This window comes from Trichoderma virens (genome assembly GCF_000170995.1).
Source record: "Trichoderma virens Gv29-8 chromosome Unknown TRIVIscaffold_91, whole genome shotgun sequence".
NCBI lineage: Eukaryota > Fungi > Ascomycota > Sordariomycetes > Hypocreales > Hypocreaceae > Trichoderma > Trichoderma virens.
The window spans coordinates 720275-737228 of record NW_014013658.1 but is presented as its reverse complement, the minus strand read 5'-3'; the positions used below and the strand labels follow the sequence as shown (position 1 = coordinate 737228).

General features: G+C 53.4%; 6 protein-coding genes across 6 annotated transcripts; 3 read left to right on the top strand and 3 right to left on the bottom strand.

The window, feature by feature from the left end:
- Positions 1-3238: 3238 nt before the first annotated feature.
- On the bottom strand, positions 3239-5330 carry TRIVIDRAFT_227949 (uncharacterized protein; the record flags this gene model as incomplete). Its single annotated transcript, XM_014094747.1, has 2 exons — positions 3239-5044; positions 5109-5330. 2 exons carry the CDS (start codon positions 5328-5330, stop codon positions 3239-3241), a joined length of 2028 nt encoding a protein of 675 aa, XP_013950222.1.
- A 660-nt stretch (positions 5331-5990) lies between these two features.
- On the top strand, positions 5991-7277 carry TRIVIDRAFT_116704 (uncharacterized protein; the record flags this gene model as incomplete). The annotated part of the gene is made up of 3 exons (XM_014094746.1): positions 5991-6261; positions 6342-6821; positions 6880-7277. Coding segments are annotated over 3 exons (1149 nt in total), but the record flags the coding sequence as incomplete, so codon positions are not given.
- Positions 7278-9801: 2524 nt separating this feature from the next.
- On the top strand, positions 9802-13629 carry TRIVIDRAFT_184479 (uncharacterized protein; the record flags this gene model as incomplete). The annotated part of the gene is made up of 6 exons (XM_014094745.1): positions 9802-9897; positions 10213-10335; positions 10400-10450; positions 10517-11315; positions 11383-13163; positions 13239-13629. The coding sequence occupies 6 exons, from the start codon at positions 9802-9804 to the stop codon at positions 13419-13421; spliced, it is 3033 nt and encodes a 1010-aa protein (XP_013950220.1).
- Positions 13624-14366, bottom strand: TRIVIDRAFT_163578 (uncharacterized protein; the record flags this gene model as incomplete). Its single annotated transcript, XM_014094744.1, has 2 exons — positions 13624-14198; positions 14267-14366. The coding sequence occupies 2 exons, from the start codon at positions 14364-14366 to the stop codon at positions 13624-13626; spliced, it is 675 nt and encodes a 224-aa protein (XP_013950219.1).
- Positions 14367-14741: 375 nt separating this feature from the next.
- On the top strand, positions 14742-15457 carry TRIVIDRAFT_130884 (uncharacterized protein; the record flags this gene model as incomplete). Its single annotated transcript, XM_014094743.1, has 2 exons — positions 14742-14922; positions 14991-15457. Coding segments are annotated over 2 exons (648 nt in total), but the record flags the coding sequence as incomplete, so codon positions are not given.
- Positions 15458-15706: 249 nt separating this feature from the next.
- On the bottom strand, positions 15707-16705 carry TRIVIDRAFT_39520 (uncharacterized protein; the record flags this gene model as incomplete). The annotated part of the gene is made up of 1 exon (XM_014094742.1): positions 15707-16705. One exon carries the CDS (start codon positions 16703-16705, stop codon positions 15707-15709), a length of 999 nt encoding a protein of 332 aa, XP_013950217.1.
- Positions 16706-16954: the final 249 nt, after the last annotated feature.

The following is a 16954-nucleotide window of genomic DNA, read 5'->3' as shown; positions in this document are numbered from 1 at the left end:
AGCGCAGGGCAGGATGCGAGCAGGGGGCAGGTCGCAGGTACCTGAAGGGTCTGGCCATGGTCAGTGAGCTCCCAGGGTCGTAGGGAGTTTAATTTGAGCATGGAGTGCTAGCGCCGGGCCGCCGCGAGAGAGATGGGCCAGAGTCGACATGGCCGGGCTGGTACTGGTACCTGTGCGACCGACGACCACATGTGCAGGACAGTAATACCACACCATATTACGAGCACAGCTTGCCCCCGTCGCTATCCCCGTGCCAGTGCAGCATCGCAGCGCCAGACTCGCGGGTAGCGGCACGGGTACAGGTACTTGGAGCGCCATCGCCAGCGCCATGGCCCCGTTCGGTGTCGAGGCGTGCTTTGTTATTAGCCCAGTCGGTCGAAAGAGGAAAACGAAGGTCTGGCGAGCTGTGCCTAGCAGGGGTCTGACGCAGGTACCGCAGGCGAGTTGCGTCCATTCAGCACCCCGCACAGTCTGAGGGGGGGGCTTCACATGTGCTCACATTGATGTGCTCACACGGGCGATCCAGCGCCAGACAGAGGGCGGATCCGCGTGTCTGGCACTGTGTTTTGCACTAGAGCCCCTGACGCTAGCCCAGGAGCGCCTTAGCCGTCCCGCCAGCGCGCGTACAGTCGAGGCCTCTGGGCAGAGCTTCCATTGATCGAAATTGGGCGAGCTTGTCGGTGCACGCGCAAATGGGGTGTGTCCTATTATCTCTGTCCTGCGTGCGGAGTATTACAAGTTTGCTACTACCTATACAGTACGAGTACTCCGTACTAGTATAGGTACCTGAAGCAGCATGTGCTCGTAATATCCTCACCTCTTGTGTTGCTGTACCGTAATTCGGGTCTAGTTACTTACTAAGGCGCCAGTAGTTGGATATCGAGGAATCAAGTTGCGCATGTTTGACGAAAAAGCCATCAACCCATCCTGCTTTACTCCTTTCCGCCATGGCACCATCACCGGGCGTTTTGGGCGGCATGCCAGCTCACAGCTTGGACGGGGCACGGAGTACTCCGACCTGAGATAGCATGCAGAGAATGGGCCGCACCGGCGTGTCAAGTAGAGCTCCAAGTACAGTACCGTCAATATCGCCAGTGACAGACAGACGAGCAATAGCGCAGTATTGAGGGCTTATTCTGTCCATGTTCTCCAACACCACCTCAGCGCTGCCAAGGCGGCGACTCGACAGCTTATCCCCGCAAGCCTCTGATACCACCCTTTGGATTGTGATGAAAAAATTGCGCACTCGAGCAGTGTGTACATGGCGGACTGTGCATGGTATCCACGCTGTTGTTGTTTTGACGACATCGAAGCCGCCTCAGCCACTATCCTGATTTTTTTTGGTCTGTTGGTCATAAACAACAACAGCAAAAAGAAAAGCACCACCTTGTTCATTGGAAGGAAATGGCGCATTCGAGAAGCGAGTTCATCATGACACAGCCAGCAGTTGAGGCTACCAGGTACTAAGGTACTAAGTCAGGCAGGTACCTTTGTACCCGTGCCCATGTGCCTTGAAAAATCGCCTTATCCAATAGGAGCAGTTACGCAATCAACCTCATTAAAGGAATATCCACCGCAATGCACTCGCGGTCATGGTGCATGTACCGCTACTTGCGACTCCGTGCTAATGCCGCTTCCTCCTGTCTGTCTCCGTTCATTCACCTCAGGCCTCCACCATAGACCATAGGCCATTTGCCACTTCCGCCCCTTGGCCAAGTGCAATCTTACCCTTCTATGAAATGCCATCTTTTTATAGATGCTGTCGACACTACCGATAGGACAAGTCCTGCAGGCACTTGCCCGTTATATGAAGATCCGGCCCGCTGCCCGGCTGATTAAAAGGGCCTGCCGCTTTTCCGATATGAATTATGCCCCCTAGCACCGTGGTTCGGAGCACTGCCCAGCCGGTGAGACGACGTTGGATGCGGAGTCTGGTTATTTGCAGGAAATCAACTGACTAGACGCAGGAACTGCGCCAATGCTACGGAGTACTGTCCCTCGACGGAGCACGGAGAATAGCTCCAAGCAGAAACAATCAAAGCTACAGTACCGAGTGCTCCGTGGTGCTAGTGGTAATTTGATATTACAGAGGGCCAGGCAACACGTTCGGATGCTAAGCCGGCGTGGGACCCTGTCTGTGTTATGTTCCATCTCCATGTCTCCCTTGCTGCATAATGCTACAGTCGGTGTGCCGCCAAAACAATTCAGACGAAACAGGAGAAACGGGTCTTGATATGCATGCGGTTGTCGAAACCTTGAAAGCTTGTGCAGCGCTGTTTCTACCCTAGCGAGACATGGGGCCCGTCGAGTCTTGAAGAATCAGTCTCCACATCCAAGACAAAGGTCCAAAGCTGACCTCGACACTTGTTTGCTGCACGGTTCGGCAGAGTTCTCTATGGCAACCAGCGAACCAGGTAAACAACGCTTCTTCGACTTTCACATCGACGTTGGCGGCGCTGAAACATGTCCATCCAACTGACACTCATATTCTGACTACATGCAGAGGGGTTTCTTGGTCCGTGAACCCAGCTACCCATCATGGCAATGTATAGGTGCCTTGAATCGGTGCATTATTTAGTGCAAAATTCGGCAACTGTTCATAACCTGGTCATGCCCAGGGATACGGTACTACGGATCCTCATGGGGCCGAGAAGTCAAGCAAGGGGGCAGGATAGCATCTGCTATATGCTGTACTCCATGGTTGCTGGGCAAACACAGGCAAGAAGGCAAGTCAGTCGATCGACGGCGGGAAGCCATCGGAAATGGGTGCCCACAGATCAGTTGCTATTATTGTTACTATTATTGTCCTCTAGAGAGCTTCGAGAAGCGTGAAAAGCTTGCTTCGCCAGCACTAATCTGCATCGTGGAGCATGGTGCCAAGGCTTGGATTCTATTCACTTTCGGCTATTCCCACTAATTTTGATGTACTCTACATAACAGCAATATCACAAGCACTACTTCTGGTAAGACCTAACAGTATGGGTATATCGCGGCATTAGGCAGTCCTTTTCCGTCTGGGCGGCAGATGCAAAAGGGGCATTCCAGAACGATCCATGGAGCTGTCCAGGGCCGGCACCTGCGGCAGCAGCCTGAATCCAAAGACAGAGTTTTCTGTGTACTGGCCGATTCACGCACAAGTATGAAGTAGCCATGCCTTGTATGCCTGAATAGCGAGTCTGTGCAACAATATTCTGCATGGAACGCACAAGTCCACATGTGCCAACCGTAAAGTACGCAATCAAGGTCCAGTCGTTGCGTTTGAAAGCTTATAAAACTCTGGCGCATATTCAACCAACCAATTCTTCTCAATTTTCGTAATGTCGCGAATATATGTCTTCTCCCCCGTTTCCATAATCTCGTGAAAGAGGACCCAATCAGCTTTACGATTAAACATGAGAGAGTTGGGATGCGCGTGCAAGACTGTGCCGCCCTCGACATTTCGATAAGTTCCATCTGGCTGCATGCGTGCTGCGTGGGCGAAATAGCCAGACGTGAGGCAACGTCTAATGTGCTCTGCCTTGTTGCCGTGATCCTGTTTGGATGAGAGCGTCTCGTCCACCTTGATGTTAAACCGCTCGAGATAGCGTTTGAGTTGTGCTCGGATGCTAATTGCCCGAGTCAGGGATTTGTAATTGAGATTGTGCTCATGGCAAAACTTGGCTTCCTTCTTGCCCTTTGTGATGAACGTTTGATAGACGTTGAGCAGCGTCAAGTGGTCTCCTTCTTCCACGGCAAATTTGCGCCTGGAAGATTCCATCTTCCTCTGTTCGCCGTCATGATAGAACCACACATTCCCGCCCAGACTTGTCATGGCAGCAATGGTCAGCATTTCGCTTAGACAATTGAACTGCGGCGCTGATAAAATAGTTTTCGCCATCATTGGCTCGACTGCCAGCTCAGCCATGCGTGATCCAAGCGGTTGTGTTAATTTGGCATATTCGTCCAAAGCACCCAGCGAGTAGAGCAACTCGAGCGCCTTTGACATGAGCTCCGATGGCGGCGCGGATAGGAAATCAAATCGAACCACATTGTCGATACCAAGGGCCTTCAGCTGCAGGATAGTTGAAGCTAGGTTCGACCTCTGTATTTCCGGAGGGTTGGTTTCCGGTAACGTCTGGTAAGCGTCTTCAGTGTAAAGGCGGTAGCATTTCCCAGGCTTTGTTCGGCCTGCACGGCCTGCTCGTTGGGAGGCGGATGCTTTTGATATGGGCGTGGTTGTGAGTGTCTCTATTCCCGTCTTTGGGTTGTAGGCCCGTAGTTTGACGAAGCCGCAGTCTATGACATGGACTATGCCGTCGATTGTGACCGAAGCCTCAGCGATGTTTGTTGAAAAAACGACCTTTCGTGTTCCCTCCGGCGGCTTATCAAACACGTACATTTGCTGCTCCGTTGACAGCCCGGCATAAAGCGGCAGCGGCTGCAGAGGTCCGTGTCGGCTATCCAGCTGGGCAGCTCTCTCTGCTACTGCTTGGATAGCGTTGTCAATCTCCTCACGGCCCGTTAGGAAGACCAGGATATCGCCTTCGCCCTCTTGGGTGTGGATGTCGAAAACGGTGTTCACCGCCTTCTCGACATAGTCTTCTGCCGGAGATTCGAGATATAGAGTGTCGATTGGATATGTTCGTCCTTCCAGGCTAACAATCTTCGCAGTATCATTTGACGACTGGCCGTCTTGCTGATTTTTTATTTCTTGCCCTGAGCCTTTTGTGAAGAAGTCAAAAAACTCCTCGGCCTGGATAGTCGCGCTGCTCACAATGATGCGGAGCTCAGGCCGCTTCTTGCGAATCTTTTTTAACAGGCCAAGCAAGATGTCAGTGCTGATGGATCGTTCGTGAGCCTCGTCAACCATGATGACAGAATACCGGCTCAGCAGGGGATCAGCTAACGCCTCCCTAATGAGAAGGGCGTCCGTTAAGAACTTGATGCGAGTGGACGATGAGGTAACATCTTCAAAGCGGATGGAATATCCAACTTCTTTGCCAATCTCACACCCTACTTCGTCAGCGACCCGCAGGGCAACTGTTGTGGCAGCCACTCGGCGCGGCTAATTTATAAATGTCAGTGGAAATCCTCATCTGAAGCAGCTTCTCACAAGAGCAAACGCTCACCTGAGTCACCCCGATAATCTTCCCATCTGAGCACCATCCGGCCCGTTCGAGGAATTGGGGGATTTGTGTGCTTTTGCCAGACCCAGTTTGGCCGATAACAATGGTGACTGGAAACGTCTCGACGACATAGAGTAAGCTCTCGCGATGCTTTGCTATGGGGAGTAAGGCTGAGGGTTTGTGTAATGCTGGGATGAATGACGAGTCGAGGTCAAGTTCGGCCATTGTGAAGGTTTATGCCGTTTGCATAGGGTGAGAAGTAAGCAGCTACTAGTAGTTTGAGAGGTTGACCTTGTTTGACGCCTGTTTCAGCTTAAGCATTTCATGCTTTCACACTCGTCAAGCTACTGGAGGAGTTGCATTATATAAAGATGATGGTTGAAGCAGGAATCAGAGCATTTTGTTACTTTTCAAAGCCAAGTTTCGAAGCCATTCAATATTGGGCCGTTGTTTGTTTGTTTCTCTTTTGAGAATTTATCGCGGTGTCTTACCCTGTAGCAAATCAGGAACCCAACTCAGCCACGCTGTGGCGCTGTGGCTCGACACGCTGATTTCACATACGAGTACTTGAGCTCCTTTATTTCGGTGGGGCGCGTCATCAGCGTCGTGGCTAGCTTCAAACCCCTCCGTCATAATCGCAACGGAGAGCCCGAGCCTGAAGCGAAATCATATTCCTGAAGCCCTCAGTTATAAGCGAAATCACGAGAAATCGATAACATAGGACCCTCTTGGCGCGCGCGGGCGAATACAGACGCAGACAATGTCAGCTCCTGCAGAGACGGTATATATGAATCCACCTCCTATGACGGCTTGTTAGTGGCGAGAGCTTGCGATGCTGATGCTGGCGGTGCGACTGTGCAGAACAAAGTGACGGATTCAGGCGCTGAATCGCCCACTACCGCACAACCGCTTGATATGTCAGATGATGACCAAGAGACTGGAATCATAGGCGACGGCAACGTATCACCAATGCTCGGCTCGAGACAAAGCTCGGAGGGTCCAACCCCTCCGCCAAAACCTCCGCGCCCCATGACCGAGGCGCAGAAGAACCAGATCATTCTGAAGGAAGCGTTCCCGACGGTTGATGATAATGTCATTAAGGCGGTTTTGAGCGCAAGTGGAGGGCGCGTGGAGCCCGCCTTTAATGCTCTACTTGGTGCGTTGTTGCGCCGTTGCGCCGTTGCGCGCAACAAGGATATTCGAGCCATCTACGGGAGCGCATGCTTACTGGGAAAGTAGAAATGACCGACCCGGATGCTGCCAAGAACGAGCCGCAGGACGTTCCTCCTCAGCAACCCCCAAGGCCGCAGCGATCTCAGATAGAAGCGGATGAGCGGTATGCGCGCCAGTTGGCGGAACAATACGACAACGTCGGCGCCTACGAAGCTCGCACCTCCAACCGCGGAGGTAACGGACGAACGAGATCACAGCCTGGATACGAAGAGGAACGAGAGCGCAACTTCCTGGAGGACGACCTCCCCGTCATCCGCGAAAACCTTCGACAGGGATTCCTCGAGACCCAGACCAAGGTCAACGGTTGGATCAGCACTTTGAAGAAGAAGATTGAGGAGAACTTTGACGAGAGCGAGGATGCCGAGCACAGAGATGGACCTCAGTACCGACACGGCGGCCCTAGCAGCAGAAGCACCGACTATGATGCAGATCCGCAGGTGCTTAGCGATGACTTTGCTGGCATGAAATTCTCGCCAGACGGTAGTAAGTACCGGGACGTCATGATGACAACTGAGCGAGGCTGACTATTTCATTTTCCTAGCCCCTGCCTATGGCAACCGACCGATGGCCAATACCGGCGTTTACAGACCACCCCCCTCAACCTCGCCGCGACCAGAGGGCCGAAGAGTGGGATTCAAGGATGAACCCGAAGAGATCAAGATGTATGATGCTTCGCCAAAGCTCTCACCAAAGGGCGAATCCGCGGCAGCGCCAGCGGCCAAGGCAAGCAAGTGGCAACCGCTCTCGAGTGTAGAACCGGATCCGATTTCCGACAACGACCCCTTCAGCCTTGGTGATAGCGAAGATGAGAGGGAGACGAAGGAGAAGCCCAAAGATGGCAAGTTGGACGATACCGAGCGGCTGAAGCAGGCTGCGGCCGAGGCTATGGCAGAGAGCCTGGTCGATCAAAAGAAAGATGGAGAATCGAGCGCAAAGAAGAGCTAAATCACCCGACAAAGATGGAATGGGATTAATAGGTACCTAACGTAACCAATGGCGTGGCTGTTTATGTATTTCAAAAAAGAAAATTCTGCGTTCTTGATTGCGGCGACTACAAGCAGTAGCTGTTAAAAATGGTAACTTATTGCGATGATGTTACATCGCTTCAGCTGATCTTGGGGGTTGTGGACTGGAGTGGCCGTGATGTCATGCTGGATTGAATGAAGTGTGTGATGAGACTGAGGCGGTTATTTTGCAGCTATGACAAAATGACGAATACCTATAGTAGCCTTGACCATTCAAACTGTTGCTCATCTCGTATCAATACCTAGTAGGTAACTCGTACTTCGTATGTGCAGCAGGGCTGCGTGGACAACGCTCGGTGGATTAGGTGGAACTTTTCGGGAAAGGTACCCTGAAGTTGGTTGCCTATTCAGGATCCTCATGTAGGTAACCTTAAGTTTCAATATATGGATCACACTTGATAGATAGGTAGGAATGGAGGCATCGATGGATACACTTGTGCGTTTCCAGATACCAGAAGGACATGGTGTTAGTAGCAGCAGCAGTATAATACGCCTGTATTGGATACGAAAGAGTAACAGCGGGTAGGTAGAGAAATACGGCCACGACAGCTTCCAGTTAGGTAATATATCAGCCCGAGTGGCCTGATGAATACTCGTACTTTGGCGCTCAACTCCGTAGCTGCATTTAGCCTTTCCGCATGCTGGCATCTCTTTAAGGTTACAATTACCTCCGTACAACTGGCAACTTACCTAATGCGCCTCTGGGGCGGAACATTGGAAGCCGAGTGGCGGCAGCGAGGGCACGAGCTGGAAAAAGTCAAGTCAGAAGAGGGCTGTCGGCATGGGCTGCGCTTAAACAGACTGCACCTATCGCTCACGCACGAGGTGCAATGCTGGACGGCGATTGGATCCGGTATAAACAACGGGGACGATGTTAGCAGCAGATCCGGCAAAACATCCCTACAAATGCAGCCCAATGGAGGGGCCCTGAGCAAATGCTTTTGGACTCAAAAAGTCTGCGCGACAGCAGCTGGCGTTAGCGCACTACTGCACTTTGTATGGCGGCAACGCGGGGCAGCTGCGATGCGGTTAATCTTCGGCCCTATTCTCGGACGGCCAAGTCGGTACTGCGGCCCGCCAGAAGGCTCAACGCCGCATGAGCAACCCTGGTCGATTCTGCAGAGCGACGTTCTTGCGGTGCTAAAGGCGTTGAAGTTACATACAGTACAGCTGCCACGGGGTTTATCGACTAGCTTCGCGATGATCTAGACAGCACGAGGGCTCTGATGAGTCGCCCCCGCTTCACAGGTCACCTTGCAAGTACTTCTGAGTGAGCGAGAAGTGGCATTTTCACCGGCTCGGAGTCAGGGCGTCAGGATTAAGAGCCTTAGGACCAAGGACCAGCTAGTCACTCACTCACTCAGTCTCATCTCTGCCCTCACCGAGCACACGCTTCTGCCGACCTCCTTCTCTCCCTCCTCTCCAATTGGGTCGACCAGAGACATCCTGACTAACAGGCTGGACAGACCAGACACGCAGACACGCAGACACGCAGCCAGCCCCGTCAGCCCAGCCTCGTCACCTCTGCTGCTGGTCTGATCTGATTCACCAGCCTATTCTGTACACCGGCATCCTCCGTCCAGTCCCGGTAGGCTAACTACTAAGCTCTCTCTCTGCTGCTGGCTGGCGCCCTCGTGATTGAAAATCTCAGTCTGGGGCCAGGCAACGGGAGTGGTTTTTCTGACCGCGGCCTCGTCTCTTCCTGTACGTAACAGCATAGCCCTTCGTTTCCTCTTGACAATTTTCTCTTGCACCAAGTAGCATCGAAAAGCCTTGACCACTCACTATACGCTACACCTTGCCTTGGCTCTTCTTGTCTTGCATTTCCCACTCTGCTACATCCCGGCTTTCTTACTCCTCTCGGCCTCAACCTGCATCCCAAACTATCCCGGAAGCAGAGAACCGACCTCCGCTTGCTGCCACAGCGGGACAAGGGCTTCAAGGTACGAGCCGCGCCGGAGCTGCTGTCTGATGGGCTCCATGGACTTGTCAGCGAGCTGCCGACGTCCATCAGTCAATCGTTCCCCCCACGCGGACAAGTGTTGGAGACTGGCACATCAACTACCCCTGCTCTGCCCTTCGTCACCTCCGTCCTTTCCCGTCGATATGGCTGTCATTGAGAACAAACGTTGCTTGTCGCACACGCAGCTAAATGTCACAGCAGTGTCGTTCTTACAGGCGCCGCCGCCCACATCTTACCACCAACCTGTCGTCACCCAAAGAAAGCTTACAGGCGTGAGATTGTAGCCCGTGCTGCTTCGGCCAGTATATCCTTCCTTGTTCTGCCCGGCTTGGGCTTTTCTGTTTCCTTAACTCCTCTGCCCCCGCGACTCCCGTCCGCCCGGGGGTTCTGTGTCGCAATATGTAAGTCAGATGGGTGCTGCGTCGTGACGCAACCCCTGCTGCCCCGGGAATAATCCCCCCAAGCTCACATAGCTATGTGCCGCAGGAAATTTGGCAAGCAGATCCAGAAGCGCCAGCTTGAAGTTCCCGAATATGCTGCCAGTTTTGTCAACTACAAGGCCTTGAAGAAGGTAATTATCTATCCATTCATCTACTCATCGCTGCTATAGCAACACGGCTGCCCTCACTCTTTCCCCTCTTTGATCTTCCTCCCCCTCCTTGATGTGCCTTCTTTTCGCATCTTCCTTTGTGCTACTCAAGAAAGCCCTGAGGTGATGGGAGGTTGATAGAGGGGGGAGTGTCAAACCCGCTCCAGGCATCCTTGTCCTTGCATGCCACCCTGTGGTTCTCTCCCCAATCAGTGGCATACTTGGCGCCCTTGTACACCATCCATTGCTGTGTCTTGTACCACTTTTGACTAACACTTGACCTTATTTGCCCTCCAGCTCATCAAGAAGCTTTCAGCTACTCCGACCCTTGCTGCACAAAATGACGGCCACCGCCTAGCCACACTTGCCGACTCGCAGGCTGCTCTGCAAGCAAACAAGGCAACTTTCTTCTTCCAATTGGTAAGCCACACTCAATGCAGCCACCATGATGAACATTCCGGCGGCATTGCTGACGCCCGACCAGGAGAGAGAGTTGGACAAGGTGAATGCCTTCTATCTGCAAAAGGAAGCCGAGGTATGTATACCAAACTAATCCGTGCCCTCATCCTGTGTACAATGTCATCGCCAACCTTTTACATAGCTCAAAATCCGCCTCAAGACGCTGCTCGATAAGAAAAAGGTCATTCAGTCGCGCCAGGGTATTTCGAGACGCTCGTCCAAATTTACCACTCTCGAAGAGGGATTTCAGCAATTCGCCACGGACTTGAACAAGCTTCAGCAGTTTGTCGAGATCAACGGTACTGCCTTTTCAAAGATTCTCAAGAAATGGGACAAGACATCCAAGTCCAAGACAAAAGAGCTGTACCTCTCGCGTGCCGTCGAGGTCCAGCCGTTCTTCAATGCCACAGTCATTAGCGAATTGTCAGACCAGGCCACCACCAGCCTTCAAGAGCTTGGTGCCTGGTCTGATGGAATTCAGGTCAACTTCGACTCGTCTACTGCGCATGTCGTTACAAGCCAACATTTCGTGGGGACCGATGAGGGGGATGCCGATACGCTTCTATTGGATACCGTCATTACCGGAAACCTCGAATCGATAAAGGATCTTCTTGCAAAGATGCAATCGGCCACCCAGGCTAGCGATAGCGATGTTTCTTTGATGGAGCGGCTGACAAGAACCTTCTTGACAGCCATAAACGAAGCTCCCAAAAGTGCTCTGCAGGTTCTTTTGGATACAGGGTTGGTGGACTTGCATTCATATGATGATATCAACGAGCGAAATTGCCTGCACCAGGCTGCCATCTACGGCAGACAACACGTCTTGGAATGGGGCCTCGAGGCTAAAGTGGCCGTGGATCGAACCGACGTTTACGGGCGCGTGCCGCTGCATTATGCTAGTTTGCATGGACGCTTAGATATGTTGGAAACTTTGTTAAACTGTGGGTTTGAGACTTCCCGGGCAAATCATTTGGCGGCCAATGCAGCTAACGTCTGATTCTTGAATAGCCAACTCCAGCACCATTGATCTGATTGATCACGACAACTTCACGCCACTGATACATGCCATTATACACGGGCATGTCGAGTGTGTCGAGCGCCTCCTCGCCAGATCGGCTCGCATCGACCCTGTATCAGATGCAGACCATGTGCCTTTGAACCTCGCCTGCGAGCATGGGTCAGTCGCCATTGTTGAAATACTGTTGAAGCATGGCGCAAAGATCCTCCCCGATGCCGAGGGATTGTATCCCCAGCACCTGGTAGCCCGATGTGGACGGACCTCGGATTTGCTCCTGCTCCTGAAGCAGTTTGGAGCCGACCTCGATCAAATCGACAAGCTGTATGGATGGACACCGTTGCTGCATGCTGCCAGCGAAGGCAATGTCGAATGCCTTCAGGCGCTGCTCAAAATTGGCGTCGATGCGACAATACGGGATGAAAAGGACCTTCCCGCCATGTACTATGCCGCTTGGGAGGGCCACTTGGAGTGCATGCAGCTGCTCACCCCGTTCAACAGGCGTCCGAAAGCAAGCCCATTGGGAGGCCAGCCCCCGATTGACATCATAGGCAGCAGCAATGCCCCCCTACCCATGTCGCTGGATCCGGATGCTATCCCGATCCTGGAGCTGCCTCCGCCAATCATCCCACTTCGACGATATGGCCACAACTTCCTTGATACCAAGACGGTGGTGCAAATCAGCTTCCAGGACTCAGGCGAGCAACCACTGGTTTTCTTCCAGGATGGCAAGTATCCAGCTGCTCGGTTAACAATCTCCTCCAAGGTCTCTGATCTCATCCCCAAGAATATCATTTTGCCATTCCAAGAAGATACCCGCATTGTTTCTTTCCAAGTCGACAACTTGAAGACATTTTCACTCGACTTTGATGTTTTCCCGGCGTACGGCGCTAAGACGATTGCAAAGACGGTGGTGCTGCCATCTGTATTCCTGAACCAGTCAGGTACCTCGAAATCTGTCTTGCCACTGTTCGACCCGCGGCTACGAGCCATCGGCCAAATCACCTTCAACACGCAGGTGATCAAACCTTTCAGGGGGCAGCCGCTTGAGATTACAGACTTTGAGACTTATTGGAAGGCAACAAGCCAGTTCAACCAGCCGACAAACGCCATTGTTACCGGATCAAGCCTGTCTGGTGACTATGTCCGAGTGTTTGTTCAGTACACGAGCGACGCTGTGCCCGTTATTTGGCCACAATGGACGATTTCATGCGGCGGGCTCGATATTCCCGTCTGCAGGCTGTCATTTGCACAATTCGATGCCATCACTTCTCAGGGCGCTAGCCGCGCTCAGCTCGCGGGCCTAGCGACCAAGACGGCGGAGGACATTGCCGAAATCTACCACATCTTGGCAACTGCAGGAATAACGTTGAAGGACGCACTGGCCATTCTGCCTCCGGGCATTCACGTCAATCTGCAGATTGTATATCCGACTGCAGAGGAGGAGGAGACGCTGGCCCTGGGCCCGGCTCTTGATGTCAACATTTACGTTGATTCGATCCTCACAATCGTTTTCGACCATGCCCGAGCTCAGAGGGCACAATCACACTCATCGCATGTTGTGCGTTCCATGGTGTTTAGCAGCTACAATGCACGACTCTGTACTGCTCTCAACTGGAAGCAGCCCAACTTCCCAGTGTTCTTGTGCAACGACCTGGGTCGGGATGAGAATACGGTGCAGGCCAGCGGAAGGCGGACGATGTCAATTAAGGAGGCGGTGCGGATTGCGCAGACGAATAACTTTATGGGTCTGATATGCTATTCAAGGTTGCTGGTAAGATGATATTTCCTTTGCTTCTTCTTTCTGGTTCCCTCTCTCTCTCCTGCAGGTAGCTAACCTCTCGGTCAGGATATGGTGCCGGCGCTGGTTGATGCTGTCAAATCGCATGGACTTGCCCTCGTGATGGACAAGTCGTCTGATACCCCTGAAGCGAGCCCTCTTGTGGATCCTTTCCCTCGGCCACCCAAGGGTGTCGACGGAATTTTGAGAAGGCATGGTATTTTACGCTTTAATGATTCTATAGACATGTAGACGATGTTGGGCTTTTTATTTGGGTTGGGGCGTGAATCTGGGCGCGGCATGCCGTCAAAATTCGGTGACTGTTGGCATGGTGTGGAAATAAAAGAAGAATACAAAGAGAACTGTCATTTCCTCGGTATTACAAGGTGGCCTAGGTGCCCATTTGTTTTTCTTTTTGTAATTAGTATATACATATATGTATAAAAAGCCTCCATCAAGCACCTTTGTAGCCGTACTTGAGACCAGCCAGTTCTTTCTCCGGATCTACGCCTGCCATGACAATCTTTGCTGTTATGGCGACGGAGTAGACGAGGGCCGGCAGGTTGCCCATGCTGACCCAGCCAAATCCCCCACCTCTTTCGTCTCCTCTTACCAAGCCCATGAGGATGAGCAAGACAACCAGGCCAAGATTCATATACGGCAGGGTCCTTTCCAAAGGGGACCGCATTTCAACAGGTGCACGGCCGAGGACGCCGAGACCAGCAGCAGCACCGCCTCCCCTAAGAGGACTGCGCAGCTGAAATCTCGTTGAAGCACTAGATTTGGAGCCGTTGGCCCAGGAATCGATTATGGGGATGCCCGTCTCGGTGGGAGGCAATTTGTAGAGCAGAAACGCCGTGGCGAGGAGGGACGTCAGGCAGAAGACTGCGAAAGATGTGGTAGCGGGGTTGAAGAGCGGGCGGACGTAGGCGATTGTCGAGAGAAGCGGGAGGGCGATGAGGATGCGGTTGAGGGATTCGTTTTGCGATGCGTTTTGGGTTGTGAGGGTTTGGATGAGGGAGTCTTGTTCTGTTTTTGTGTTGCGGGTTTGTTTAGCTGAGTTTGAGGAGGAAGGGATTAGATTTGGGATAGGCAACCTTGCTCGTCCATTGCTTCGAGGGAGTCGGAGTCGGAGTCGTTGGGGTAGGCAAATGTTCGCCTTAGACGGGTGGTGGGCGTGTCGGCGAGGGAGGCCATTGTGAAGGCGAAATATGGTGGTGACGACGATGCTTCTGATGGGGAGGAATGAAAGATGCCCAGGTAGAAGCAAGGCCTGCGTGAAGTGAAGCAATGCTATTCCGTTAAGACGAAGAAAAAGACAATAGTGAACAGAAGTAGACGACGCTGATGATGGAAGCTGGTAGGATGTCAAGGCAGCGACACCTTGATAGCTTTCCAACAGAAGCTCTCAGCCTTATGACGCCACAACGCAGAGGTACGTACCCAGTCCCTTTCACCCCACCACCACAACAAACCGCCTCCCCACTAAAATTCCTTCAGCCTCATGCTAAATATGGTCTGACCTTTGCGATTATCCGACCTTGTAGACCAAAAGCAGCAGAAACATCCAGCATGATATCGCGAATTGCGAGACGCAGGCTGTTGTCCGCGGCCTCTCGGCGGGTCGGCGGCGGCAGAAGCACCGAAAGTGCAGGCTGGAACGCTAGAGCGGTGCAGAAGCGGTGGATGACGCCTGCGCCGAAGCCCGGCGATGGGCCTATGATGTCGAGGCGAGCCGATCGCGAGCTTCCCGGTGAGTGAAATTACAGCCTCAACAGATTCCAATTAGGTCTTTCATTTGCTAACAAACCCTTTGTCTAGATGTCGGCCAAGTCTCGCAGGGCTGGCGCCGCACAATGCCCATCTTCCTCGCCGTCGTGGCCGTATGCTCCGTCACAATCTTCAACTACCAAAAGTCCTCATCGCCCATAATCTCGTCCACGCTCTACGCACTGCGCACCTCCCCCGAGGCGAACCGCCTCCTCGGCGACGAGATCTACTTCAAGCACCAGATCCCCTGGATCAGCGGCGAGATGAACCAGGTCAAGGGCCGCATCGACATCAGCTTCTCGGTGCGCGGATCGAAAGCCGCAGGTGTCATGCGCTTCGCGAGCTTTCGGCCCTCGAACAAGGCGCTGTTTGAGACGACTACATGGAGTCTGACGATGGAGGACGGGACGGTGGTGGATTTGCTGGATGGGAATGATCCGTTCAAGGGATTGTTGGGAGATGATGAGGATGATGTGGTGCTGGTGGATGATGTGTCGACCAAAGGATTTAGACAGCAGGGTGCGTTCAACAGGTGATGGATGCGCGTGAGAGATGGAGCTGGGTCGAGGACGAAATGGCTCTTGTACAAGTAGAAATTTTTCGGTTTAGTAGTTTGTCTTCATGAGTGTCATGATGTGTATAGTGTACTCCTATAAATACAAAAAAAGCCCGCTTTCCTCTTTTGCCTTTTTCTTCCCTTTTAGTCCCTTCATCTTATCCCCATGTACTCGTTACAGATACCCGCCATGAAATTTGGTATGTTGTTTTTACACTTCGGCCACGTGCGCCCTCCGCTGGGCCTGCATCTCCAGGTGCCTCAGCCTCGCCTGCTCCAGCTTGGACTCGAGATCGGGCTGTCTCTGGTCCAGCTCCTCGCGCGCCTTCTCCCTGTGCGGCAGCGCGGGGGCTTTCCTCTTCTTCGCGTCCTGGAGCCGCACGATGCGGCCCTTGGGACCGGGGATCGGCCCGCTGACGAGCACCACGCCCAGCTCGTTGTCCACCTTGAGCACCTTGAGGTTCTGCACCGTCACGAACTCGTTGCCCATGCGGCCGGGCATCTTCTTTCCGGGAAGCACACGACTTCCACTGCCCTGCGAAGGACCCGTTGAACCGATTGTTCGGTGGTTCTTGGAGTTACCGTGTGAGGCTTCCTGACCGGCGAAACCGTGGCGCTTCATACCACCTGCAAAGCCCATTCCTCTCGACCGGGCCTTGACGTCGACGTGCTGGCCCAGCTGGAACCAGTCCGGCAGCAGCTGCGCACCCACAGGCAGTAATCCCTCCTGGTTGCGCACCTTGAACTCAGCCAGCTCGGCCTTGGGCGCAATGCCCTTTGCCTCGTAGTATCCCAGCATCGGGCTCGTCACGTTGCGTCCCTGCCTGGCGCCGAGCCCAATCTGCACCGCCCAGTAGCCGTGCTTCTCGCGCGTCTTGTTGGCCACGACCTGCACCTGGTCCATCTGCAGCACCGTGCACACCACTCGAATCTTGCCCTGGAAGATGCTCGTCATGCCCTTCTTGACGGCGAGCACGCCTGTCCGCAGGGGCGTTGTGTTCTCGCGCCGCTTGAGCGCAGCCGCGGGCCCGGTCGTCAGGGCGGGGAGGCCAGAAGTCGGCTGGTTGAAGCGCTTGTGCTTGGATCGTGGCGGAGCGGTCGACCAGCCGTACTTGATGCCTCGCTGGGGGATGTGTGGGAGGAGGAGCGCAGGCCGGTTGACGGCGGCGAGGCGTGGCAGAGCCACTCGGATGGGTATCCTGGGAGGCATTGATGCGATTCTGTGTGTGGCGTTTATGTGGATATCATTGGGTGGTTGTGTTTGGGGGCCCTCGGGGCTGGATTGGGTCGGTCGAGGTTCGCCTTGGTTGGATGATATGATGGGAAATTTTGGAGTTTAGCTCTGGCTATGCGGCTCGGGTATTCTGCGGGCGGGGTGGTTGAGCGGTTCAGCCTCGCGGGGTACGTACCTACGAGTTGATTGATGAAGCAGCAGCTCAACTCACTCAATCTTCAGTGG